General features: G+C 38.1%; 1 protein-coding gene across 2 annotated transcripts in view; it reads left to right on the forward strand.

The window, feature by feature from the left end:
• The window catches only part of camk4 (calcium/calmodulin-dependent protein kinase IV), a 45,314-nt gene extending 17,773 nt beyond the window's left edge, over nt 1–27,541 (forward strand). For both annotated transcript variants that reach the window (XM_051895279.1, XM_051895278.1), the window contains exons 6-12: nt 289–361; nt 18,048–18,138; nt 19,441–19,515; nt 19,703–19,778; nt 22,468–22,594; nt 22,971–23,123; nt 26,124–27,541. In XM_051895279.1, coding sequence (XP_051751239.1) covers nt 289–361; nt 18,048–18,138; nt 19,441–19,515; nt 19,703–19,778; nt 22,468–22,594; nt 22,971–23,123; nt 26,124–26,288 — 760 coding nt within the window. In that variant the 3' untranslated portion in view covers nt 26,289–27,541. The remainder of the gene's footprint in view (nt 1–288; nt 362–18,047; nt 18,139–19,440; nt 19,516–19,702; nt 19,779–22,467; nt 22,595–22,970; nt 23,124–26,123) is intronic.
• Nucleotides 27,542–27,889: the final 348 nt, after the last annotated feature.

Consider the following 27,889-nt stretch of genomic DNA (forward strand, 5'->3'; position numbering starts at 1 on the left):
AACCCACTGATTCTACTGTTATTCACTGTTATTTTATCCTCATTCGGGATTATCTTATTTCCCATTTCCATACAGTTGTCAACATGAGTCATTTAATAGAAAAGCCTATTCTTAAGGACAATCGATAGAAACGTCTCCATTCATCGTGTGTGCTGAGGTGTGGTTGACTCACACTAAGGCTGGAAAATAATGAAGTGAAAATTGGAAAAAAGAATCAGCCAGCTTTTTTACACTCAATATGGAGTTACACTGGAGAGTGGAGACCAAATGGTGCCTTCCATTTTTCAGGGTGGTGGAGAAGGGCTACTACAGCGAACGAGACGCTGCTGACGCGGTTAAACAAGTGCTCGAGGCAGTCGCGGTGAGTGTCTCACATTTCCTGTCTGAAAGCGATTTTCTTCTTCTGGTTTTTGCTTTTCCTGAACTAGCAGCTAGGTGAATGCGTTATACCTGTGGTTTTCAATTGGCTTTGCTTCAGGATTTTACAATGGACATTGTGTGGCAACCCAACAAAATACTAAAATTGTTGGACATTATTATTGCTCTGAACCAGACCCAAAAGTGTGTAAAATTATTAAAAAGACATGGAATAAGAAATCTGACAATTTTGTAAATGCATAAACAACAGCAGAGGTGTGATTTATCAGCCTAACACATGAAACAAACAATGGGCCAAATATTATATTAGGATGCTGAACATGAGAAATGCACAGCCACTAAATTCATAAATATATCACAAAGATTTCAGTAAGAGAGATTTCAGATTTCAGTAAACTGTCAAACTGTGTTTATTCTTGTTGCAGCCCATATTTGTGTGTGTGTGTGTGTGTGTAGTTTTTCACGGTTTTTGAGAATTGGAGCATGCCATGCAACCTGTCCATGTTGGCATCTACCTAATTTGGCTAGCTTGTACTAAATGACAGATGATACTGTAGGATACTGTAGAGTTTGACTGGATGCACGACGTTTGACCTCACCAAGAAAAATATGGTAAACGTTTTCTCCCTTTTACTGCCAATTTCTTTAACCATCTTGCAAGGATATCAGAAAGAGTCTTGACTCATATAACTATCCACAAAACTCTGTTTAAATTGACCAGACTCCACCCACAGGCATTTTGGGAACAAGGTTTATTATTGTTAACTAAAACGAAAACTATTAAAACATGTTTGTTAATTAAAATAAAATACAATATACTATAGCCAAAATTTCTATACAGCACACCTAGTGACCAAGGGCTAAAATAGCTTGAGGTACGACATCCGCAGCTCAATACCGCCCGCACTTCCCGTATACAGGGGCAGAACTGACTAGGTCGATCGCAGCAGCACTGCGTCTGCCAGCAGCTTCCAATAAGGAGGGGCAGACTATGGAACTGCTACCCATACTCTCGGCCATCAGCTCCAAAGGGCAACCTACTCCAAGGTAGCAAAGTATTAAGCATCCCGTCTTAAGGACCAGGGTAGGGTTGCACCAGCCATTAGTAAGTTCTTACTTAAATTGGAACAGGCTTAGTAACTACTACCTTGTAACTAACTCTGTACTTTATTCGGTTGCGCCATTTGTTCTTAAGGCATGTAGCTAGTAGGTCGTAAGCTCTCAGTACAGTAATGCGTAGTCGCATGATATGACGTTTACCCTCAATAACAGCCTTCAAATATGTGAGCAGAAGTTGTGTTTAAATGGGTGAATTTCAGTTTATTTTACCTCACGTAACTAACAGTAAAAAAAATTTTCATTAAATACAATACTACTTAAAGGCACCATATGTAATTTTTCGCTGCTAGAGGTCGCTTATTCAAAACAAAGGTGTAGCTTGATGACACCTTGATTTCGCGGAATCATGGGAGGTGTTGTCTTCACGTCTACAGCCGGAAGAAAATAATCTGACGGGGCTCAGGCAGAAATCATATTAATGGATGAGCTAATGTATTAAAAATGTATTAACATTACTGTAGTATGAAGCAGGGCATGGCTGAAAGCCGTTGGAGCTGAACGAGGCTGCTGGAGCGATTGCTAATGAGAGACAAGTGCAACACACGGCTCGAAAGCAGTGGAGCTTTTATTATGCTGCAGACAACCGCTTCTTCCGGTCCTTCTTCCTGAGTATGTGGGTTAACACTGTTTTCTCTTATTAGATACATTTGTGTGTTGAAAGTTGTTATAATGCTACTCTGTGCATTCGCTCGGCAGCTACTATGAGACACTTGTTGCACACTGCAGTAAGCTAGATTAATATTAGACATGGTAAAACACGGTAAATCAAGAAAACAACATTTAAACAATAAGACTTAGGGCCCTACACCTGGCACAATGCGACGCCAGGCACGATGCAATGTTTTTTTGCTAGTTTCAGCCCGACGCAGTTATCACTTTTGTTTAAATAGCAAATGCACTCATGCCCATCTGTTCGCCCATGGGCATGCTGGTCTGAAAACGAGGTGTGTTCAGGCGCATTGTTGGCGTGTTGCTATTTTGAGGCAACTGAAAATGTCTGCGCCATTGACCAACAAATCCTGGTCTAAAGTCAATGGCGCAGTATTTTTTTTCTTATTTAAATGGCACGTTAGTAATTTGCGCCTACACTCTGCTTGTTACACAGGGCACAAACATGCCAAATATTAAAAATAAAAGGATTACAATGTAAAAGATTATTATTGTGTACATAAAGATAAAAATGCCTACATGTCATAATGGATATTCATTGCATCTATCAGAATTACCTCTTTACAGTTATGATGAATCAAATTGGCTAATTATTTGACCCATTCGTGGCAATATACACATGTATTAAAACTGACATGTCAGGTTGAGGGTGTCTATATTCCGCCATGTAAATAGCAATCCACCATGGTGCAAGAGCACCTGGCTTTTAAAGGGAATGAAAGATGACACTCTGATTGGTTTATTGCATTATGCCCAAAACACACCCATGACTCATTAGAGACTAGGTACAACCCTTTTGGTCCATGCGCCTGATGCGCCGACCATTTTTTTCTGTTGTTAAACTAGCAAAAGAGGATTCCGACACACCCTAAATGCACCTGCACCATGCGCTTCAGACCATGTGCTTAAATAGGGCCCTTAAAGGGTTAGTTCACCCAAAAATGAAAATAATGTCATTTATTACTCACCCTCATGTCGTTCTACACCCGTAAGACCTTCGTTCATCTTCAGAACACAAATTAAGATATTGTTGATGAAATTCGATGGCTCAGTGAGGCCTCCATAGACAGCAATGCCATTCAAACTCTCAAGGTCCATAAAGGTACTAAAAACATATTTGAAACAGTTCATGTGAGTTCAGTGGTTCTTAATATTATAAAGCGACAAGAATACTTTTTGTGCGCCAAAAAAACAAAATAACGACTTTTCAACAGTATCTATATGGGCCGATTTCAAAACACTGTTTCATGAAGCTTCTGAGCTTTATGAATCTTTTGTTTCGAATAAGTGATTCGGATCTCCTATCAAACGGCTAAACTGCTGAAATCACGTGACTTTGGCGCTCCGATTCACTGATTCGATTAGTAAAGCTCTGAAGCAGTGTTTTGAAATCAGCCCATATAGATATTGTTGAAAAGTCTTTATTTTATTTTTTTGGCACATAAAAAGTATTCTTGTCGCTTTATAATATTAAGATAGAACCACTGAACTCACATGAACTTTTTCAGATATGTTTTTAGTACCTTAATGGACCTTTGAATGGCATTGCTGTCTATGGAGGCCTCACTGAGCCGTCGGATTTCATCAACAATATCTTAATTTGTGTTCGGAAGATGAACGAAGGTCTTACGACTGTAGAACGACATGAGGGTGAGTAATAAATTACATTATTTTCATTTTTGGGTGAACTAATCCTTTAATGTGTTGAGCAATAAAACAATGATTAGTTTTCTATCGATAACTGTATCCAAACAGTTGCTCACCTGTCTAATAAAACACATAATATATTAAAGCGTCTTTGGTGTTTCCATGGTTAATACAAAATAAAACCGGAAATCGAGGGTAACGCGGGTATGATGTCATTGATAGGCGACGCACGGACAAAATTGCTTAATTCTCTGGATTTAAACATTCTTGGAAACATTTGGAATAATCTAAGTACACAAGTCAACAAAATATATAACAGTGTTCTAGTGGTTTTTGGATATTTTTAATGTGCCTTTAATCATGAATAACATAATAGGTATTTTTATATGTAAATAACATTCAGAAACTGTATTCGAAACTAATAAGGATCAATAAATAAATACTGATACAAAAAACATAAGAAATGACATTTATTTATTATGACTGATTTTATTTAAAAAAAGCACAACATGCACACAAAGAAGCGCTGTTTAGAATGGGTTCGTGTTGAAGAGCCACTAACAAAGTAATCTATTCACAGAATGTTCTCTCATTTAAAATGTAAGGGAGTGTAAATGTCAGCATTATCATGTATGTCTAAAGGATTGAAGTATGTCGGGTAAAACCAAAGCTTATTGATGCAGTTCAGTCAGTCTGCTATTTTATTGTAACCATTACTCCTGTCTGAGGCTTCCATAAAGATTTCGTTTATACAGAGATGTTACGCTTCAACTTAGTTTAATGGAGCAATGCAAAAATATTTAGTAGTGCATAAGTTGTAACTTAGTGCCCATTTGCGTCAAAATTAAGCTAAGATGTAATAGGCACAGCTGGTGCAACTGGCCCCAGGTGAGGGCTCAGGAGAGAACCTTGTTCACTCATCTGCCTGTTCTACCTAAGGAACATGGCAATGTTCTTCGGGAGACCTGCCAAGAGATCATCAAATGTGGAGCGCTACATCAGCTCTACACCCTCATGCTCTCTATCACTGATCTTTAACAGGGCGTAACGAATTCTGCTGTCTCCTGGTCGCAATGTGTCAGTAGCAAATCGTGTTGTGTTTTGGCCTCTAGAGATCCACATGGTGCTCTCATGCCCAGCTTACTCAACTTGTAATTAGTGTTATTATGTTCACATGTGTCTCGTTCAGCTGTGTGTATTTAAAGGTGCAGTAGGTGATCAGTGAGTTTTAACCACTTGGTGGAATTAGCAGACGTTCCCTTCATCATGCGCCGTGGTAGCGCGTCAAATTATTCACATGTATAAATATGAAGCTATTGTGCACGTAGGTGATTTTGAATTAATATTTCATTTTAATATACAGTGTTTACATACTGTTAAAACTAATCATGGTGCTGATATCTTTGTAAGACTGTTGACTTTTCGACAGTGGCAAGGAAAACTAACTTTCCCGAGCTCTGAGAGCCCCCTAGTGGTTGGGAGCATTTCCGTTGTGTTGTGGCTCGATTTCGTTGTGTTGTGGCTTTATTTCGTGTTGTGAACTTATGTTTGCTTTTTTAATTTTGTTGTGTTGTGCACTACTCGGCCACCGTATGATAGTATTTCAGCAAAAATACAGTGTGAACATTGTCAGAATATCAAGCGAAAGAACAACACAAAACTATCTTTTGTGCTAAGGACACCATGCACAATACCCGCAGGGTATTTTCTTTGAGGGAGGAAACACAACGTTTTAATCATTGTTTGTAGCAAGACTCAGAAACAATGCTAGAAACATCTGGTGGTGGTGGTCCTATGAATCCATGCACCAAAGGTGTAGATGTTGTAGTTTGCTTGCAACTTTAAAAACATAAAAAATAGTTCCCGATTAGACGCTGAGTGCTGCTGTTGTTGAGCTAATTAGTAAAGGTACACAAACTACATAAGCTTATGCCTCACTATCAAAACACATCAAAATCGAATCATACCATGTACCTACCTGTCCAAAATAAATACTGCAACCATGGCATCAACTTTTAGACCCTTTGACTCCTGCAGTTGTCTCCAGCGTGGAAAAGCAACACCGATATTAATTCAGGGTTTTAGCTCTTTTAAGATCCAGCCTTTTTTTTCCCATTGTAGCAATTTCTAAGACTGTCTTTCTTTTGGCCGATACTTTTACAGTGCCACTTGTTTTGGGTTCAGAAGGAAAGTTAGGCTGTTGCTGTTTGCCTGTCATTCACACTCTGACTCTGCACAGTGTACAAGATACGCGATGATGACTTATGATGCCTGCGTGAACAGGCTGTGCAGTGGTATGCAAACACACGTTGACCGGGAATACATACTATAATTTCGTTCACCTTTATTTTTTTATATAGCGCTTTTTACAATGCAGATTGTGTCAAAGCAGCTTTACAGTGATAACTGGTGAATAATTTTGTCCAGCTTAAGTAAATTCAGTATTGATTCATTCGGTTGTAAAAATCAATAATTAGTTCATTTATCTATATATCAGCACTGGAGAAAATAGTGATGTCATCGTCCAAGCTCAGATCTGTTCGCATACAGTGGTGTCAATGCAGGCAGATCAAAAACGTTGTTGAATATCAAGTGTCCCCTACTAAGCAAGCCAGAGGCGACGCTGGCAAGGAACCCAAACTCCATCAGGTGACATCAGACGACAAAACAGTGATTCGGTTCAGACCGAATGCAATGATTGAACAAACAATTTATGGTCCTACGCCTTCCACAGACTATATATATTTATAAAAATACATTTAGACCACTTAACATAGTGATTGCTATCAGGATATGAGGAGACTTTCAACCAGCATAACAAAACATGTTTCTGAAGAGAATCACCTATTTCACCTTTAAGTGACTGTCTGCTAGTTTCTTTGCTTGGTGTTTAGTTGTTCTGAAGCCAGTTGCCAAAGTAAGTGTTCTCTGACTCTGATACATTTTATTTCTCTTGCCTTTGGATTATACCTTTCTCTGTTTTATTTTTATGGACTTTCTCCTCTGGAGTTTTTTGCTTTAAGATCTTTGGAGTTTTGGAATATTTTTGTGGACTACCCTTTTTTGGACTGGTTTTGTTACTTGAGAATTACTTTTTGCTGTTTTTGCTCCAGCTATGAAGTTTTTGTTACTTGAATTTTTAATAAAATAAATTCTGCATCTCAACGAAAGTGTGTCTTACTATTGGGTTCATCACCCTTCAGTGGCTCAAGGATTGAGAGCCTGACTCTCACGCCAGAGACCTAAGTTCAAGTCCCAGCTCTGACAGCAATGACTTCCCTGAGATCGCTTTTTGGCGTCCCGCAAGGTCATCGTTTTGAGCCCTGAATACTCAGAGGTGGGACACTGGCATCCATACTCGCCTTCTGACCCTGTCTCCAGCTAGGGCCAGAAGTCTGGGTTGAAGGACCCTGACCACAGTGGGAGGTGTATCACTCAAATGCCACAATTTAGCCTTTAGAGCAACACTGATTTTCACTGCTGTGAACTTTTGGACCAGCGTCTCAACGGCCCGGAAGATGAGAGTGGGGTGTCAAGGAGGAAATATTTTTCTTTTCCTTGAGCCCCGCAAGGTTCAACCACAGATGCAGCTCGGTGGCAACCATTGCAGCAAGAGAACGTCTGATGGTGTTCTGATGGAGCCACCGGTCTGTGGTATGCCAAGCTCCAGGACTGCGTCTGGGGACACCCCTTGTCTTAGATATGAGTTCCTCAATAAGTCGGCCTTATATGCATGTAACACCGCCATGGTGTGCGCCACCAGCCTGGCCCATCACCGTGTATGCTTTGCCCACCAGCCACATTGTAAGCCGGCATGGCATAGAGGGCAGGACTGAAGCCTTCAGTGAGGATGCTATGCCAGGGGAGATAACTCACAAGAGTCTCTTCAACCTGGGGCAATCCCACATACCCATTATTAGCCAACCCCTTAACATTCACATAGCTTGAATGAAGGAAGGCTAACAAATGAACCGAGTATGGTTTCCTCCATGATCTCAACATTTTGTCATGGAAATCGGGAAGAAATGTAAGGCTTACGGGAGGGAAAAGATTATGAACCTTGAGGAAACATTCATCTAGTCTGCCTGGAGCAGATTCCTCTTTATCCACTAAAAAAGTCTCAGGGCTTAGACTTCTGCTGTCTCCTGGTCGCAACGACTTCCCTGAGATCCCTTTTTGGCTTCCCGAAAGGACGCTGTTTCGATCCCTGACTCCTCACAAGTCGGGCATGGGCAGCCACACTCGCCTTCTGACCCTGTTCAAAACACTGCTTCAGGAAGATTCGGAGCATAATGAATCAGCGTGTCGAATCATGATTCAGATCGCGTGTCAAACCGCCAAACTGCTGAAATCACGTGACTTTGGCGCTCCGAACTGTGGATTCGACACGCTGATTCATTATGCTCCAAATCTTCCTGAAGCAGTGTTTTGAAATTGGCCATCACTAAATAATTCGTTATTTTGTTTTTTTTGGCGCACCAAAAATATTCTCGTCGCTTTATTATATTAATATTGAACCACTGTACTCACATGAACTGATTTAAATATGTTTTTATTACCTTTATGGATCTTGAGAGAGGAAATGTCATTGCTCCCTATGCAGGCCTCACGGAGCCATCGGATTTAAACAAAAATATCTCAATTTGCGTTCCGAAGATTAACGAAGGTCTTATGGGTCTGGAACAGCATGAGCGTGAGTAATAAATGACAAAATTTTCATTTTTGGGTGAACTAACCCTTTAAGTTTTTTCTTTTTTTTCTTTTTTCAAAGTGTCACTATTTAGCTTTAGTGTATTTTTATTAGATTTTTAGTTTTAGTTAAGTTTTAGATTTTATTTCCAAATCAGCACATACTTAAATGTTAAAAAAAAAAAAAAAAAAAAAGCACCCTGCCACAATGCAGGTGGTTTTAATGTTGTGGCTGATCAGTGTATTTTAGAATGTAATTTTAAGTTGTGGATACAAAATGTAGTTTTGATCTCTAGGAGGCCGTTCCATTTACATTTGTATTTAACCTAAATGCAGGCTACTGTAGGATAGGATATGTATTTTCTTGGCCCTGAAATACATTTCAAAATATATTTTAGTATATGAAGGCTGATACTGAATATATTTTAAATTTCAAAAATATATTTCATTGAGCTTCACTGTGTACAACATATTATTTAGCATATATTTAAAATATATATGTATTGTATGTATATATTTGCAGTATTGAAGATTTTAATGTTCAGTGGTTTTCTGAGTCATCAAATGTACAATTATCTTCTGGCCGATGATAAAACAGGCTGAAAACACCTAGTAATATCTAGAGACCAGATACTGTGTAACTCATTCATATGTATCATGCTTTGAGATTTTTGTCCATCAACCTCACAGTATATGCATAGATCATCAGTGAAATCATTATTAGTGGAAAGAGAATCCTCTTTCCAATATGAAGTCACCATAAGTGGATCTAGATTGCATTTGAGGACCACAGGAGACCATTTATCGTTTTTCTTCTGGAAGGGGAAAGCCATTCTACTATATTTCTCCCTTTCTCTCTCTCTCTCTCTCTCTCTCTCTCTCTCTCTCTCCCTTCTTTCTTTGTGTTTTGTTTGTTAGTTCATGTATAATGAGTCTTATCTACTTTGTCATCTACTGTATATCTTGTGCATACACTTTCTGTTTATATCAGTCACGGATCCATGTGCCTTATTGATATAGTTGCCTGAATTAGAAAGTAGGCCTGTTTTTCATCTGTGTGAATGTATTTTAAAAGCATTTCGTTTAAAGTGTGTTCTCCACCACTGGCTCTCACTTCATCAAAGATGGCGGTTGCCAAGGAGATGGTAAGAAAGTGGGCAAATTTCTCATGGGCTGGATTCAGTTGGTGGGCTGCAATATAAGAACGCCAACTCTACAGCTCCCACCGGGGCATAAAACAGAGCAGAGAAAAGGAAAAGTGAATGCTGTGAGTCCCTTTTGAAGTGACCTGACTTTCCAGGAAGCATTTTTAATGTGTTATTATGTGAAGAGTTTCACAGTTTCCCTCACAACAGCAGAATCTGTGTGTCTGTCACATCAAAGCCAGCTGGCTGTGTGGCATCCCTCTGGATCTGTGTTTTGTAGATTTCTGCCAGTCTGATTGGCTGGGATGTCCTCAGTGGCTTGGGACTTTGCAATATCTTTGCAGTTTTCCTTTTGAAGTCTGGAGCTCTCGAAAATGATGTATTTTTTATTGCTGGAATTGAGAATCTTTCTTACTCAGAAGGTTTGAAACTAGTTGATGCCACCAAGTTAATATCTTGTCATGTGGCAGCAATGTAGCATGCTACTATTTGAAATGGCTGTTATGGCATAATGCACATTCTTTCACTTATTATTTAATAAATAATGTAGGCAGCATGCAGTGTATACTATGGAAGCCTGTTTCTGGCATGAATTTAAAAATAAAAAGGCATTTGTGACTTTTCATCTCATAATTCTGATTTTATTTCTTGCAATTCCAAGTTTACTATTGCCCTAACGTCTCGCAATTCAGACTTCTTTCTCAGAATTGTGAGTTTAAAACAGACAATTCTGACTTTATTTATATTTCACAGTTTTCAGTTAACATCTCACAATTCAGACTTTTGGTAACACTTTAGTTTAGTGTCCAATTCTCACTATTAACTAGTTGCTTATTAGCATGCATATTACTAGGATATTGGCTGTTTGTTAGTACTTATATAGCACCTATTAATGCCTTATTCTGCATGACCATATTCTACATCCCTTAATTCTACCTAATTCCTACCCAATACCTAAACTTAGCAACTACTAATAAGCAGTAATTAGGAGTTTATTGAGGAAAAATTCATAGTTAATAGTTAGTTATTAGTGAGAATTGGACCCTAAACTGTGACCTGACTTTTTTCTCAGAATTGTACATTTTGACTTTATTTCTCGCAATTATGACTTAATATCTCGCAATTTTGAGTTAACATCTCGCAATTCTGACTTTTATGATCTCTGAATTGCGAGATGTTAACTTAAAATTGCTAGATATTTAAGTAAACTACAAGATGAAATATCAGAATTTCAAGAAAAAAGTCTGAATTGCAAGATGTAAACTCAGCATTCTAAGAAAAAATGTCAGAATTGTGAGATGTAAACTCAGAATTTCAAGGAAAAAGTCAGGATTGCGAGATGTAAACTCAATTCTAAATAAAAAGTCAGAATCGTGAGATGTAAATCAGAATTCTACGAAAAAAGTCAGGATTGCGAGATGTAAACTTACAATTCTGCAAAAACATTGCGAGATGCTAACTCAAAATTGCAAGATATAAACTTGGAATTGCGAGAAATCTCGTTTGGGAACAGGCTTCTATAATATTCTGAGCAGTATTCAGTAAGTAACTTTTACTTAATTCCGAACGCAGCCGAACATAGCCAATAGTTCGCAATTGCATTCGATGCCTCAAAAGTATAGTTCACCATAAAATGGAAGTTGTGCCATTATTTACTTGTTTACTCGTGTCACTCCAAATGATTTCCATGTTACTTTATTCCCTGTTACACAAAATACCCAACAAATGCAGACTGAAAAAAAACTAAACGAAAAAAGCATGCCGACCAACACTTCCAGACGAATCTGACAAAACCAAATGAACGTATCTGGTTGACATTTGCAGTGAAGTGTAAATTAGCCTTTACAAAGACAGTAACTTGAAAACAGTTGACAATGACTGTTTTCAAACAAAAAAATTTAAAACATTAATTCATTAATTTTGCAGTTACATTTGGAGCCACTAGTAGCACTGAAATGACACACTTCACCTTTATCTGTGTGGACCTACATAACGAGACTAGTTGCTAAAATAATCTTCATGGCGTGGGGACACAGATGGCAGCAGTGGCGAGCTACAGACCTCCTGCTCTTGTCAGATGAGAGGAGGAAGAGAAGGAGAGAGATGATGTACTTTATGTGTGTCAGCTCCACTGAGTATTGAACAGGATGGTAGTATTCCCCTCGGACCCCACTAAAAGATAACACTCCTTCATGTCACCATAATAATTGGTGTTGGGAAGCTGGCACACTGTACTGCTCCTCCTCTGAGGAATCATTCTGCGGCTCTATTGCAAACAAACCAGTTGGAATGCTTTTACACTGGGGACTGTGGTGACTCTGCCTTTATTTGGGCAGTCGTGCATACTAGTTTGACAGTTAAGAGAAGTTTTTGTCAGTGTAAGGCTTGATTTTTCCATGTGAATTATATATGGGAGAGCACTTAAACCTGACAATCCATGTTTAGAGACGACAGATATGGCGTGAGTATATAATGGACCTTACGGAAACTTTAGCATTTTAGCTTAGCATTGCTTAATTGCAAACCAAAGTATACTTTAAATAAAGATAAACATTTTCTAAAAAGCTGTGAGTGCAATACTAGCCACAACAATGTGTTGCAAATTGTTGCCAGCATGTTGCTATGCCTGTCCACTTTTTCAGCAGCCTTGTTTCCAGAAGTAGGCTATTTTTCCCATATGGATTTTAAAAAAGTCTTTTTGAAAGCGTTATAAGCTATGAACCGAACCATCGGGTGAATCAAAACTTTACAAACTTATTTAAAACAAAAAAGTATTTGAAAATCACACAAAAAGGCAAAGGTACAAGACCTTAATCAAAACAAGACATAATCAAAACAGTTATAAGCAGCTATTCGTTTTTCAGCTCAAGTCAGTTCAATCAGTGTAGTCAAATTTATAATATTACTGAATATTAAATGTTTTGTTAACCCTAGTCTCAGCCTCAGACGTCACGCCCATGGACCGCTGGCTGAACAGCTGATACATATGGCACACTTAACTAGAAACGCTTCAGGAGTTTCGAAGTCGTCATCTGATTGGTTGAATTCTACAGGATGTCCGGGAGATGTGTGTGTCACGTTCTTTGCGTCCACCTGGAAACAAAAATGTTGTGACGCCAAACTCCCTCATGGAAGAAGAACGCCGTCATGTTTAACTGTGACAATGAGTGCATATCAGGATCAACTAAGTGCTGGATTTTGAGTATGTGAAGTATGTAAAGTTCGCAGCATAAACTCTTTAAAATACGTCATAGAATTTTACACACCGGTATGTTGTAGGGACATTGACGTTACATTTTCATGCCCTTAAACATGATGCAGAACAAAACAAACTGTGATTGGTTGCTTTACATGTCAGTCAGGCAGCCTCTCGGTGGTCCTTGGCCAATGAAAGCTGCTATGGAGTCCAGACCTTCTGCAGTTAGTCTGAAGGTCTGGCTACATGAGACTATGTTAAGCCCAACTGAGTAAGCCAAAGGCTACATTGGCAAGGAACCAAAACTCTAACAGTTGACAGTAGTGGAGGGGGAAAAAACCCTTTTGGTGTGATTTGCTTGATTCGATTCTTTAATTGGTGGAGATTTGGGGAGATTCCTGGGTAATGTAGTTTTTCATCTAGAATTGTTTAACATGATTAAAAAAATCAGTTGAAATAATGTGGGCTGATGGCTGTAACCATCAACATTGCATCTCACAGTAGGGCTGTCTTTAATGATTTATATTTGCTTAAGGGGCAAATGACTGTTGCACTTTATTGCAAACTTTTAGAAAAAAAAAAAAAAAAAAAAGGTTCTATATAGAACCTTAAAGGATTCTGTCAGGAACTTCATATAGAACATTTCAGGGGTTCCATCATGGGATCATTTATGAATTTGATGAAACCCCTGAAATGGCATAAACCGCCTTTTTGGCATAAAGTGTTCTTTAAAAATAAGTCAAGAACCCTGGGGTTCTATATAGAAGCTTTTCTTCTAATAGAATTTTTCAGTTGCTAGTGTTTTCTATAGTAGGTAGTTACAAGGAGATTGCTGACTGTAAATTATTGCCTTAGCAAAATGAGCTAGCTAATAAATAAATACATTTTGTTGTTGTTGTTTCTGGTATTAATATCTTCCACACATATTCTTCAGGTTGGACATCTCTATCATGGTCATCAGTTCTCTCGGTAGCACATGTTAGATGGTGACCACGTATTGTTTCTCTGTAACCAGGCAGACTTATTGCCCATGCTACTCTGTTTAATGAGTTTCCGTGGTAACACTCACCAAGGCACTGGCAAGTGCGTCGGGCTGATTATAAACACAGATCTGTTGTAAGCGATGGACGTTGGTCTAATTACTGGTGTTTTCTAAGGCAAGCGTCACTTTTAGCATTAATCATTCTGAGGAATAGTGATTTGAACTAAATTCTAACACTAAGTATTTAACTTTGGTTAGAGGCTATATATAAGTATTTTCATGTATTAATCGCTTTTTGAATTGCCAGTGTGTGAACAGCTTAACGAAACTTTAAAAAAACAACTTCCTAGGTTGTCTATGAAAGCCTGTAGACTGAAAATCCAGAGGATGTTACAGAGGACGCACACTCACAAGAGCCTCTCTTGCATTCTATGACACATGAAATGAATGCTTATACAATGTTGAGGATAATGCCGAAAGAGCTATTCTGGGGTGTGTTTGCCGAAAGCATTGTTAGCCAACTATGGTCGCAAGTTCTGTCGTTATCAGCATAGTTCAATGAGTCGATGTTTCCCGAAACCATAGTTCCAACAAACATTCGCAAACAGCATTGCAAAGTTGTGTGGTTGGAACAACAGCATTTGACCTGTGGTCTTGTTTGCATGACATGTGGACTTAGTAAATCCCTATCTTGAAAAAAAAAAATAAGCAAGCTGACATTCAGTACAATCTGTATCTTTTATTTTGAATACATACAAATGTCATTTACATACATGTGCGAACATGCTTTAGTATGTAAGAACGAGCCTATGATTGAATCTGGAAAAAAAAGTAAAATAACTGAGAAAAATGAAAATGAGTCCTCCGTCATGTCCGTAATTTATAGCAAAACATCTAGCATTAATTCGATCTCAAACGGATTCATTAAAATAAGTTATTACTCCACCACCTGCGTGATATCATTAACCAACGTGTCTGAACGACAGATTTGCTACAAAACGGATTCGGGAAACAGTCATGACTAACTAGTTGATTTCTTCAGTGATTAAGCAGCGAGTCACGTTGTTGTACGGGAAACACACACCTGTACTAAAATGCCAGTGTCATGCAAAGAAAAGGGATTCATTCTAACTAGTCTCACATAGCCAGAACTATATAGTCTATAGTCTCAAACATTTTTTTATATCAAACATACTCATAACAGTGTAATTTTAATGACCTCTTCTGTCGACATGATGGCGGTGAAATGCAGAGCTTGTGCAAGCATATCCACATCGCTATGATCAGATGCTTTCTTAACTGTTGTTTTCTCACCACTGTTATTTTTGTTGTGTGTTTATCTTATTATTGACAAAAGCATGCAGCACACATTTACATATTCATCTAAACATCACTCTTAGCAGCGTGCATGGCATCTGGATGTTTGTTAACAGTATATCGCTGCTAAAGTATTTCCAACTTATTTTTACTTCTAAGCAAAGAATGAAAAAGAACTTCGCTGTGAGTATATTGGGGCATTGAATCACGTTCAGTCTCGAGCACGTGCAATAAGTTGCTGGCTGCAGCTCACTTAATGGCCACCGGTGTCGCTAATAACAAGGGTTTCTGAATTCTACATATTTAATTCTACATATGTATTCTATTCTATACATATCTGAATTCTACATATTTAACTGGTCAATTTGTTATATGGACATGAATTGACCTCACATCACACACCTAGCAACAACCCAGAAAACCCTACTAAATCCTGCTAAAAACACTCGAAAAACTTTAGCAATCACATTGCAACACTTACTGAAGGCAACCAAATATCAAAACTCTAAATATGGCTCTCCCATACCTAAAATACATATTTTACAGTCACTGTTAAGCCAGCTGCAATAGGTGATTATCTACAGAGACATTTTTTGTTATACTGGTTGAAAGTCTCTTCATATCCTGATAGCAATCACTATGTTAAACAATCTAAATGTATTTTTATAAATATATATCGTCTGTGGAAGGCATAGGACCACGTAGGTGCTGTTCACGTCCTCAGACTCGGAATTATGTGTTTCCATGTCAACAGTTTTTACAAGCTCTCTAAGTTGTTCACGTTCATTATTATTGTAATGTTATGTGTGCTGAGACATGAGGTAGTTTAATGCTGTCACTTGTGATGCTTTTCCGAGACCAGCTGTGTTCATGTGTTTTGGAGGAGGCGTAGCTTTGGACGGCGATTTGCAGGGAGGGTGGGATCATATGCTTTCAATGCTAGCAGGCTAACATTAGCATTTCCCAGATCTCCTACTGCACCTTTAAGCATTATACACAATTTCAACTTGTAAATGACTAGCAGTAATCATAAACACAGTCTGTTTTCATAAAGGAGCTCACGGGCGCTCAAAGGCTCCTTAAAAGTGTTCCTCCCTATCAAAATCCATCTAGCACAGTTTTGTCTGTCACAAGTGCACTGGTCCTCCCTCACCGCCGCACTCCCTCACTCTCTCACTTACCCTCTCACGCTCCCCAAATGACTGATTGAATGCACCTGCAGTCAATTCCCGCTGCTTCCCAGACTCCCTATATAAACTCCTTGTGTCCAGTGTTTCGTTGTCTGGCGACTGAAACTATTATAGTTCCATTGCTCCTGTGAGCTACTTCCCTGTTTACCCACTTGTGTTTTGGATCTTTGTGAACTTTTCAACTCTGTGCCTGCCAACCTTTTGGAAGATACTTTTCCCCTTGAAACTTGAGTCTTTGTGTTTGTTATTCTGAGCTTCACGGAAGCAGTATTTCAGTTTATCTGTTTTACTCACCTTGCTCCAACCCACAGCAACAGTTTAAAAGTAACCCAATTCCTGTGAACTTGGCAACCTTGATGGGCATCATCACTGTTGAGTAATTAATGATTAATGAACCAATTTACATATATAACTGATTTCTTGTAACATTACTGAACTGATAGGAAGAAAATTATAGTAAAGTAAAAGAAATTCCAAGTGCCTAACCAAAGGGAACACTAATCACCATAATGGTGACGACAACCATTTTAAGGAATCTATGTCAATTTCTGTGATCTGTGTACTCACAAAAAATTTATTGACAAAATTCAGTATGACTTTGGAAAATGAATGAATGCAAATTAAGAGTAACTGAGAAGTGTGGGAAAATGATTTAAACTTCTAGTAAGATTGCCCTGCATCAAAAATTGATTTTTTTACAGTTAAGTTCAACAAATTGTTGGACATAAAGTCAACTAAAAAGTGTTAGGTTGAACAAGATTTTAGAGTGATAGATTTTAAATAGTGAACATTTTAAGATTTTCAACATTTAATCTTAACACTTTGATGCATGAATTATTGAAATTAGTATTCACAAATTATTAAATTGTTTATGTCATAAATTAAAGAGGGCATTGTTTATATAGAATTATGGATAAGGGTTGAAAAACCTTGAAGGTATAAGAATGGCTTGTTTTTTCAGTATGTGGTTGACCTATTGCATCCAAAGTTTACAAAAACAAACACACCTAAATAAATCATCTAAGTGTCACATGTATTTTCTGTTTTGCTTGAGTTCTTGTGTTTCCTGTGTTTTGGTTTGACCTATAGATTTCTTTGTTATCAGTTTTCCTGCCACTTGTTTGTTACTGTGGTTCCTGATTAGTCCTCACCTGTTCGTTGTTCTGTTGATTGCCATCCCTGTGTATTTAAGCCCTCAGTTTCTTTAGTCTTTTGTCTTGCAATGATGTTGATATTGTTATGCTAGTGTGTTACTCTGTTCCCATGTTTATTAAAACTCCTTTTGCTTTCATTTCCTCTCGTCTTTTGGATTATACACAGCAAGTGTGACACTAACACTATAATGATCTACAAAACAGTCTAGAAAGAAAATGTTTGAGGAATATCAATACAGTGCTTCCTTGCACACAGTGTAAAACTTAAATGGCCTTCTGAGCAGAGGAAAGATCTCTTGATGCACTAAATTCTGTCAGTTATAAAACACATTTAATCAGTACAGCTTGGTCATTACTTTGAATTTGCTTATTATCAGGCCCAGATTAATCTGTTTACCAACTACAGAGGAGATTCCCTTACGAATTTAAAAACTATAAATATTATTACACAAAGTAAGTAATACATGCTAATTAGTATCACTATATTGTACAGTCACATGTGTCTGTGTACCACACAGATTAATAAGAGGCAGCCCCTTGTGTCTACATGTCTGTTTGCAGTACCTGCATGAGAACGGTGTAGTGCACAGAGACCTGAAACCTGAGAACCTGCTGTACGCCACATCAGCGCCAGATGCTCCGCTCAAAATAGGTAAGGCTCTCCATTTGTCTGATGGGGGGAACTGCAGTTTGGCTAAACATCTCTTGCTGGTGAATTAGCTTGCAAAAATGCAACATCATCCTGTTGTACATTCGCTGTAAGATTTAAAGGAAGAATAATCACTGAAATTGTCATGTTCAAATGTTGCTTTCACTGTTCATTTGTAATGATTTCCTTAGTATTTTTTTGATGCTCATTCATAGTTTGAGTTAAGGATTTGAAAAAAAAAAACTCATAAGAATTAAACTTCAGCATGTGACTTATGGCTCGTTTCCACCGAGTGGTACGGTTCAGTACAGTACTATTCAGGATGGTAAACCCTTATCCGGCTTGCGTTTCCACCGCCAACAGCACTCTAACTTGATAGGCATGGTGTATGCCGGTAAGTTGCGATCGATGCCATTCTCGCGTGAAGAAGAATGCGACAGTAAACAACAATGGAGGACATACAGCAGCTTTGTTTGAGCAAAGGCTGAAGGCTTCAAGGAAAAACAGACGAAAAATATACATTGTGTTGCATTCCCCTTGTAGCATGCGCAAATGACAATTCTCTGTCAACCAATCAACATTCTGCAGTGAGTTTAGCTCCACCCTTTTGGTACTGGTGCTATTGGTACTATTGTGCTAGGTACCCCAATGGAAAGGTCCCCGGAATTAGGGTACCATTCACAACTTCTGGCAATGGAAATGGCAAAAATTGCGTACTGTACTGTACTGAACCGTACCGCTAGGTGGAAACGAGACACTTATGTCATAAAAACATGTCCAGGTCATGCTTCATCCCAAAACCATATTTAATGGAATGCAGAAAAAAATATTAAGCACCAGTATTTTTATATACTAAGCACTATACACACATATTTACATTGGTAATTTGGTGCTTAGGAAAAATTGATGAATAGAAAGTTCAAAAGAACAGCATTTATTTGAATTATTTTTTGTAACAATATGAAAGTCTTCACTGTAACTTTATTGTTGATACATTCTTGCTTAAATAAAACTGTTAATTTCTTCAAAGAAAATCTTACTAACCACAAACCACAAACTTTTGAATATATATAGATTTATGACTTTTTTTTTTTTTTTGAAGAAATAAACTGTTTTATTTAGCAAGAATGTATCAACAATTCTAATTTTAATACTAAGAAAATAATAATAAAAAAGATAAAAAAAAAAAAAAATGTGATAGATAGATAGACAGACAGACCAGCCAAACACCCTATTAGAAGTTTTGCATAAACAAGCACCTCAAATGTAAAAACTGTTTTTATTTGGTGTGATTTATCTTTACAGCGGATTTTGGTTTGTCGAAAATTGTAGACGATCAGGTAACAATGAAGACTGTGTGTGGGACTCCAGGCTATTGTGGTGAGTTCATTAAAGAGTTTTTTTTTTTTTTTTTTTTTTTTTTTTTTTAAACAGAGCACCATCTGTGGCTTTAGTTCAACAAAGAGAATTACAGAAAAAATGTAGTCTTTTTACAGCATCATTGCAGCAGTGCGTCACCTCCCCCCTTTATTCTTTTCTTCTGATGTTCTTTCTTTCTCTCCCTCAGCTCCTGAGATTTTACGGGGATGTGCCTATGGCCCTGAGGTTGACATGTGGTCTGTGGGAGTTATCACGTACATTTTGTGAGTGACACGACATACTTGTCTAAAGTTATTCTTTCACAAGAATGCTGTGCTTAGTTATTCAATCTCTCTGTCATATTAATTGCGAGAGGCTGGCTTTTGTCTCAGATCAGCCTCACTGGTGAAAAGTGTGAAGCATGTTTTGAACTTTTGGGTGTAATTCCAGGAATTGGATATGCATTCTTTTACAAAAACAATAAATCGAAGAAAGTTTTTAGCCCAAGTTTTTAAAATTATGTCGTCTTTTAACCTATTTGCTGTTAAAAACCCATATGACCCAGTTGTAAGGAACCGGCTGAAATTTAGGTCGTTATTCACTGAAAAACTCTGCCATAGCTCTCAAATCTTCTCAATATGTATTCCAATGAAATTCAATGTAATAGACATTAATGTATTTATGCACTTTCAAACCACAGATGATAATATTTAGATGTGTATAAGATGATCTTAAAAACAAAGTAGCACAAATTAGAAAAAGAAAACTGCTCAGTTCCAGAATAATTCTGTAAATCTTTACTATTAGGAGTACACAATAATAAGAAAAACATTAGTCTTTTAGTTTTAATTTTAATTAGTATTTTGCAGTAATTCAGTTTGCAGTTGTCAGGTATTCATGGTTTGTTTATGTTTTGGGTGGGTTTTTCGCATTTTAGTTCAGTTTCCTTGGTTTTCATTTGTTTCCATGGTTTTTCATTGTTTGATTATCAGTTGCACCTGTTCTCCATTTTTTTTTGATGTTCTGTTTATGTAAGCCATGTGTTTTGTTCAGTTCATTTGTCCATTATCATCATGTTTACCTGTTTACCAGATTTATTTTTATATCATATTTACCAGGGGTGCCAATAATTCTGACCACAACTGTATCTGTGAGTGGCAAAAGTATGTGAACTCTTGCTTTCAGTATCTGGAATAATGTTGTGCAGCAATAATGGCAAGCATTTCCGGTAACTGCTGATCAGTCCTGGACAACGACTTGAAGGATTTAGTCCATTCCTCAGTACAGAACAGCTTCAACTCTGGGATGTTGGTGTGTTTCCTCACATGAACTGCTTGCTTCAAGTCCTTCCACAACATTTCAATTGTCTTAAGGTCTGGACTTTGACTTGGCCATTCTAAAACATTAACTTTGTTCTTCTTTAACAATTCCTTTGTAGAACGACTTGTTTGCTTGGGCTCATTGACTTGCTGCATGACCCACTTTCTCTTGAGCTTCAGTTCACGGACAGATGTCCTGATATTTTCCCTTAGAATTTGCTGGTATAATTCAGAATTCATTGTTCCACCAATGATGGCAATTCATTCTGGCCCAGATGAGCAAAACAGGCCCAAAACATGATAAACCACCACCATGTTTCACAGAGGGCATAAGATTCTTATGCTGGAATGCAGTGTTTTTCTTTCTCCAAACATAAACCAAAAAGTTCTATTTTTGTCTCATCCGTCCACAAAACATTTTTCCAATAGCCATCTATGTAGACAGGAATGAAATGTAGACAGGCAGCAGTGTTCTTTTTGGCTTTCTCCTTGCAACTCCTCCATGAACATCATGGTTGTTCAGTGTTGTCCTGATGGTGAACATTAATATCAGCCAATGTGAGAGAGGCCTTTAGTCCAACTTGTCTTGCTTTTGGAGTGATCTTTGTTGGTCGACCACTCCTGGGGAGGGTAGCAGTTGTCTTGAATTTCCTCCATTTGTACACAATCTGTCTGACTGTGGATTTGTGGAGTCCAAACTCTTTAGAGATGATTTTATGACACCTGATTGTCAACCCATTGATTGAGAAACATTTAAGAACAGGTGGAGCCTAAATTTACCTTCAAATTAACTGATAATCCTAGAGCTTCACATACTTTTGCCACTCACAGATATGTAATACTGAGTAATTTTTCTCAATAAATAATTGACAAAGTATTTTTGTCTCATTTGTTTGATTGGGTTCTCTTTTGTCTTCTTACTTTTTTGAACATCTGAAGATGTTTTGGGTCATATTTTTGCATAAATATAGAAAATTCTAAAGCGTTCATAAACATTCAAGCTGCACTGCATATTATACACTATTCAATAAAAAGTTTGGAATAATTATGATTTTGTGTGTGTGTGTGTGTGTGTGTGTGTGTGTTTAAGAATTATCTTATGCTCACCAAGGCTGAATTTATTTGCTTAAAAATACAGTAAAACAGTAATATTGTAAAATATTATTACAATAAAAAACTTTTCCATTTTAATTTTAAAATGTAATCTAATCATGTGATTGCCATTACTTCAGTCATCAGTGTCACAAGATTATTTCTGAAATCATAATCATATATCATATATTATCATCTATCATATAATCATATAATAATCAAGAATTTTATTTCAAATAAGTGTTGTTCATTCAACTTTCATGCTTTCCACAAAATATTAAGTATTATAAATGTAAATTACTAATGATTGAGAACCAAATCAGTATATTATATTGATTTCTGAAGGATCATGTGACACTAAAGACTGAATTAATGGCTGCTAAAAAAAAATCAACTTAGCCATCACATAATTAATTACATATTAAAATCTATTAAACAGTTAAAAGTTATTTTTAATTGTAATAATATTTCACAATCTAACTGAATTTGATATTGTTTTACGGTATTTTTGTTGAGGTTGCTGTTAAATCTAGTATTGTTTTTGTTTCTGTTCTCTCTATAGGTTATGTGGTTTTGAACCCTTTTTTGATGACAGAGGAGACCAGTACATGTTTAAACGCATCTTGAACTGTGAATATGAGTTTGTCTCCCCCTGGTGGGACAATGTGTCTCTCAATGCCAAGGACCTTGTGAGTAAATCTCAATATAACCTAAATCCTTATAAACCCATATAAAATGCCTAAGTATACAAACAGCACACACATAGAGTGAAGTTTATTGATGTCTTTTAAGTCATTTTTATTCTTTAAAATAGTTCAAATGTTCATTTCTAATGAATGAATTAATGATCTGTGTTTGCCCCTGAAATAAACGCACACCTGTGAGTGCACATAAGTTCAGTTCTTTTTTAGTACACCAAGTTGCTGTGTTGCTTGGCAACAGTAAACAGCCGTCTTTGGAACACCAAAAACACATCTTTGTGGGAAAAAAAAAAAAAAAAACAACAAAAGAAAACACTGCCTTCAGTGTTACTGAAAGTGTAACTTGTCTTTCTTGGCTCCATAGGTGAAGAAACTGATTGTCCAGGATCCAAAGAAACGGCTGACGACACAGCAGGCGCTGCAGCACCCCTGGGTGACTGGAAAGGCTGTTAACTTCACCCATATGGACACTGCTCAGAAGAAACTCCTGGAGTTCAATGCTCGAAGAAAACTCAAGGTTTGAAGCTTTGGGCTCAATGGCACATTTTTATGAAGGTTTTAACCCTATAAAGCCTAATGTATCATATTTGATTTACAAAATTCTAAATTATCAAAATTATCAAAAATTTGTACACAATCTAATACATGCCTCTGTCATCTGATTGATAGTTTTTTTGTTTGTTAGTTAGTTTGTTTGTTTGTTTGTTTTTTGCAAGTAAAAGGCATTTTAGTATAATTGTAAAAACGTCCACCTTTAGGTTGTGATACACGTCTTTTAGGTTGTGGTACACATGCTATGAAATCTTCACTGATTTTTAGTAAACATAAGAACTTTTATATTATTAGTAATATTTCAAGATGAACACTTACTAAACTGAAGCAACTTAGGCTTATTAAATATGTTTAATGGAGGCAAGCAAGTAAGAGTTGTTCGTGTAAACCTCTCTCCCCTGACCTCATGATGCGCACTAGCAACTGTGGTCTTTAGCGTCCTTGTTAATGCACCGCCTCCCATGCCGGAGATGCCTGTTCGAATCCCGCTCGGAGCGGGTCAAGCAGGACCGGTTCCGTTTGGTGCCGTGACCCAGAAGGGAGTAAGGTTTTGAGAGTTGAGTGTAGCGGAGGCAAGCTTGTAAGAGACCTCATGAAGTGCAATAGCAACTGACACTAGAGACAGCGGTCTTTATTGCCCTTGTTAGAGCACCTTTCTCTCATGCCGGAGACCGGTTACATTTGCATACATCATTTTTTAGAAAATTATCTCTCAATTATCATTGCATTGTTTATATGTTTTGCATATATTATTGCGAAATACAGAGTGACAACTGATATTATATGCATTTTATGTAAGTAGCCTGCTATATTGTTATAAAGATCTCACTGATTACCAACAACCAAGAATACAACTCAAACAAAACTCAGACAAAACAGGACATTACCACCCCCCTCAAAAAGGCATGTCCACACACCTTAACCAAAAAAAAAATGTGGATGCGGAGCTGGCAGAAGGAACCACCAAGGACGAGGGAGGAGCCAGGGAGGAGATAACGACTGGAGGAGCAAGGAGTGACCCCCAACAGTGCGACTAGAATGCAGGCTCATGGCAGAACCGAAGGAGGGAGGAGCCATGGTGTAGCCAAGAGCCTGACTGACTGAGGTGGAGATAAGGGTGGTGGAGAACCACGTGGAGCCAATGAGATGAAGACCCAGGGTGACACCAATGGACTGGAGGGCCGAGGCGGAACTAAAGGCTCGTTGGACCGAGCTGGAGACAGGGACTCGGCAGACCATGGTGGAGCAGGAGGGAGCCAGGACAATGGTGGAGCCAAAGGGGTGGAGGGATGAGGCGTAGCTGGAGGACCGGAAGTCCACGGTGCAACCAGGTGATGACTGACCAAGTTGGAGCAGGAGGGATGAGGGAGCCCTGTGGAGCTTGAGGGATAACAGGCCAAAGTGGAGCCAAGGGAGCAGTGAACCGAATAACTGTATGGCATAGGCAGAGAATGTGGGAGTGGGAGGTTGGGTGGGAGCATCATCAACAACACAGACTTGGTGCTGGGCAGCGGCATCAGCGATGAAAGAGAATTGGAACTGGCAGACGAAGGAGACTTGGGGAACTGGACGATGAAGGAGACTTGGGGAACTGGATAACGAAGGAGACTTGGAACTGATCCTTTCACATTTCTTAATTATCACAATGTGGTTCGAGCTCAGCACACTCACTTCAACTTTGGGTGTGGGTGGGGCTCCACTCCATGCCCTCATACTCAATCAGTATTCCAACTCGAATAGACACAGGGACCGGCTCACACATCTGGTCAGACTTCCTTTCTGGCTAGATCTCTGGGACGATCGTGGCCTCGGGTTAACTCCATTAAGCTATTGATGGCCGGCTCACACACCTGGTCAGACTTGGCTCCACTAGGCACTGGGTCTGCGGTGGGCCCGGGCATTACATCCTCGTTGGACTTTGGCTCTGTAATCGTGGCAGGCTCAGGCTCTGAGTCTGCGGAGGGCGTGAGTTTGTGCTCTGTTGGGGGCGTGTCAACTGCAGGCACTGGCAATGAATGATCCTCCTCAATCTCACAGATGGTGTAGGGTGATCCTCACTGTAAAAGCACCCAGTAAAACAAACTCTTGGAACATCCCTCAAGGGCCATCTCAAGGAAAAACGAGCAGAGGCTGTCGTTGTCCTAGTGGATGAGATGGAGCATATCTACAAACCTCTACATGTGCTCCTCGAGGGAAAGATCCCCCTGGGAGAGGAGGAGTATCTGAACTGCTACTAGGTCCATTCTTTTGATCCAATCTTGTCAGGCTAGGGTTGCAGCAGGGACGAGTTGAGGCTGGATCTAATCGCAAGCAGTAATGAAAGCAAACTCAAAATAACACTTCTCAGATTCTCAAAATACAAAAAACAACATAGCAAACAGAACAACCACTAAATACAGACGAGACCGAACAAAGAACACTACAAACACAGGGCTGTATATACAAACGCAGACCAATGAAAGGAAATGAGAATTAATGTTGCGAATTAATCAAACAATGAATCACCACAGAAACTAATACAAACATAGGTAACAGAGCAGGAAACAGTCCAAAACAACCAAGAATACAACTCAAACAAAACTCAAACTCAGACAAAATTTCAATCGCAATCATGATTGCCGTTTCTCTCGGAAGCATAATCAGAAGGTTATTTATCCTGAAAAAAATTTTTCATTTAATTTCTGATCTCCATTGCAGTATTCTGCTCAAAGTGCTACACAGCCAGTCTGTGATCCTTCATGAGGCTGCTTGTGCTATTTGCTAAATCTGTGAGCAAATCTTCTCAGTGATGAACTGTAATAAATCCAAACATGAATCTTGAATATATTGCTTGCGATTTTGGTTGCTGAATAAATGCACTGAAGTAATCTCTGAATAAATGCACTTGTGTAATCAAAATGTGCTTAAATATAAAAGTGATCAAATTCTAAACACAATGCACACCTCTATGTTTATGTTTCCACAGGCAGCAGTCAAAGCGGTGGTAGCTTCATCTCGATTGGGCAGCGCAGGAAGCCATGGCAACCCAGACAGCAACAAAACCGACTGCAGCCCCTCCTCTGTCAAAGAGAAGACGGCAGATGATCAGCCAGACACTGAACAGCCTCAGACTCAGAATGAAGTCTCTTAGATCTCAACAGAGCATGACTGGAACTCAAAATTCTTCCCTTCATGAAAGGAACATGTTGCTTTTTGCAGTGGGCCTTATAAAGGACAGAAACGATGGGCTTTGTTTGGTTCTTCTGCATGCGGACTGTTTGTCTATAGAAACGTCCCACGTTGTGACTCAGCCAGTTGCCATACCATGCCAACATTTGATAAGTCTGTAAATTCTGATTTTGTACAGTGAATGAGCATCATTGGATGGTAATGAGAAGAACCAAATCATTACATCTACTGTACATCAGTTAATATTTATATCATCATGCTTTTGCTGAGATAATTGCCAAATTATCATAGTACTTTCAAGGGCATATGTTGCTTTTTAGTTGTATAAATCACATTTGTGCTGCATTTTATTGAAATAATTTTATTTGTTAAGGTTTTTTACATGATATTGGTCACTGGTAGAGAAATATGTGGACATTGAACTGAACCTTTACATAAGCTTAAAATGAATGCCTTATACCATGTTTTTATATTTCATGAGTCAAAGCTATTTAATATTTTAGAAATACTACTAAACAATTTGTTTTAAACTTAGACAACAAGCATATTGTGCTTTGTTAAATAAAGAAATGGTAATTTCTTCTTTACTTTTGTCTAAATCTGTGTTGAGACAGGATAACAGGCATATCTAACACAAAAATTGCAATGGAAAGCACTCCCTTGTGCCAAAATGTTCTTTATTTGAAGTACACTCTCACCATCAAGTCTTGCTTATTTAGGAATTTCCCTTTAAAATAAATAAAAACTATCAGGTTTTTATCTAAATGACTTACTGGCAATAGACTTCCTCTCAGAATTCAGAGCTTTACCAAGGAATCTGTGATTTAAAACATACACAGAACAACATGAAGGAGGTTTGATCCTATTCAATATTCTTTAACGCATGCTTGTAATATATGGTATGAGGGAATGCTGTTTGATAATCTGATAATCACATGTAAGGAATGTAATGTGGATATACGGGGGTTCATGTTTTGCATGTAGGAATGTTTATCTTAACTGCTGCAATTGTCTTTTTAAATGCACTGTATTTTACAGAAAAAACTTGCTGTCTAATTAACAGAATGATATTGGAGGCCATTTGACGGTCACTTTGTACACGACACTAGTGTGTCAACTTTGTTTATCTGCCTGTTTCTATGTCTAAGGACTCAAAAATGCCAATAAGATAGCACTGTATATTACTTGCAGAAATAAAGAATGCAAAACAATCTAGTTTGGATCCCTTTTTAAGTTCTGAATGGGTACGATTCATTATTTATTTTATGTATGTAGCTTGTTGATTTAATACTCTATAACCAGTGTTTTTAACCAGGGTAATTCAGTGGCTCTTTACTGTATATTTTCATGACATAATTATTACTTACTTTCTAACTTTATAACTAATGATCTATTAAGCATTAAATAATGCAGTGAAGTCAGTTGTTCATAAATTAATAATTATATAATAATGATGTTCATAATTTAAACATTTATAATAAGGTGTTACTGAGAAAAGTGGACAGAGAGCCTGAGTGGAGGGTTCTCTGCTCTATACTAACAAAATGCACTGCAGACAAGTAC

This window comes from Ctenopharyngodon idella, chromosome 5 (genome assembly GCF_019924925.1).
Source record: "Ctenopharyngodon idella isolate HZGC_01 chromosome 5, HZGC01, whole genome shotgun sequence".
Taxonomy (NCBI): domain Eukaryota; kingdom Metazoa; phylum Chordata; class Actinopteri; order Cypriniformes; family Xenocyprididae; genus Ctenopharyngodon; species Ctenopharyngodon idella.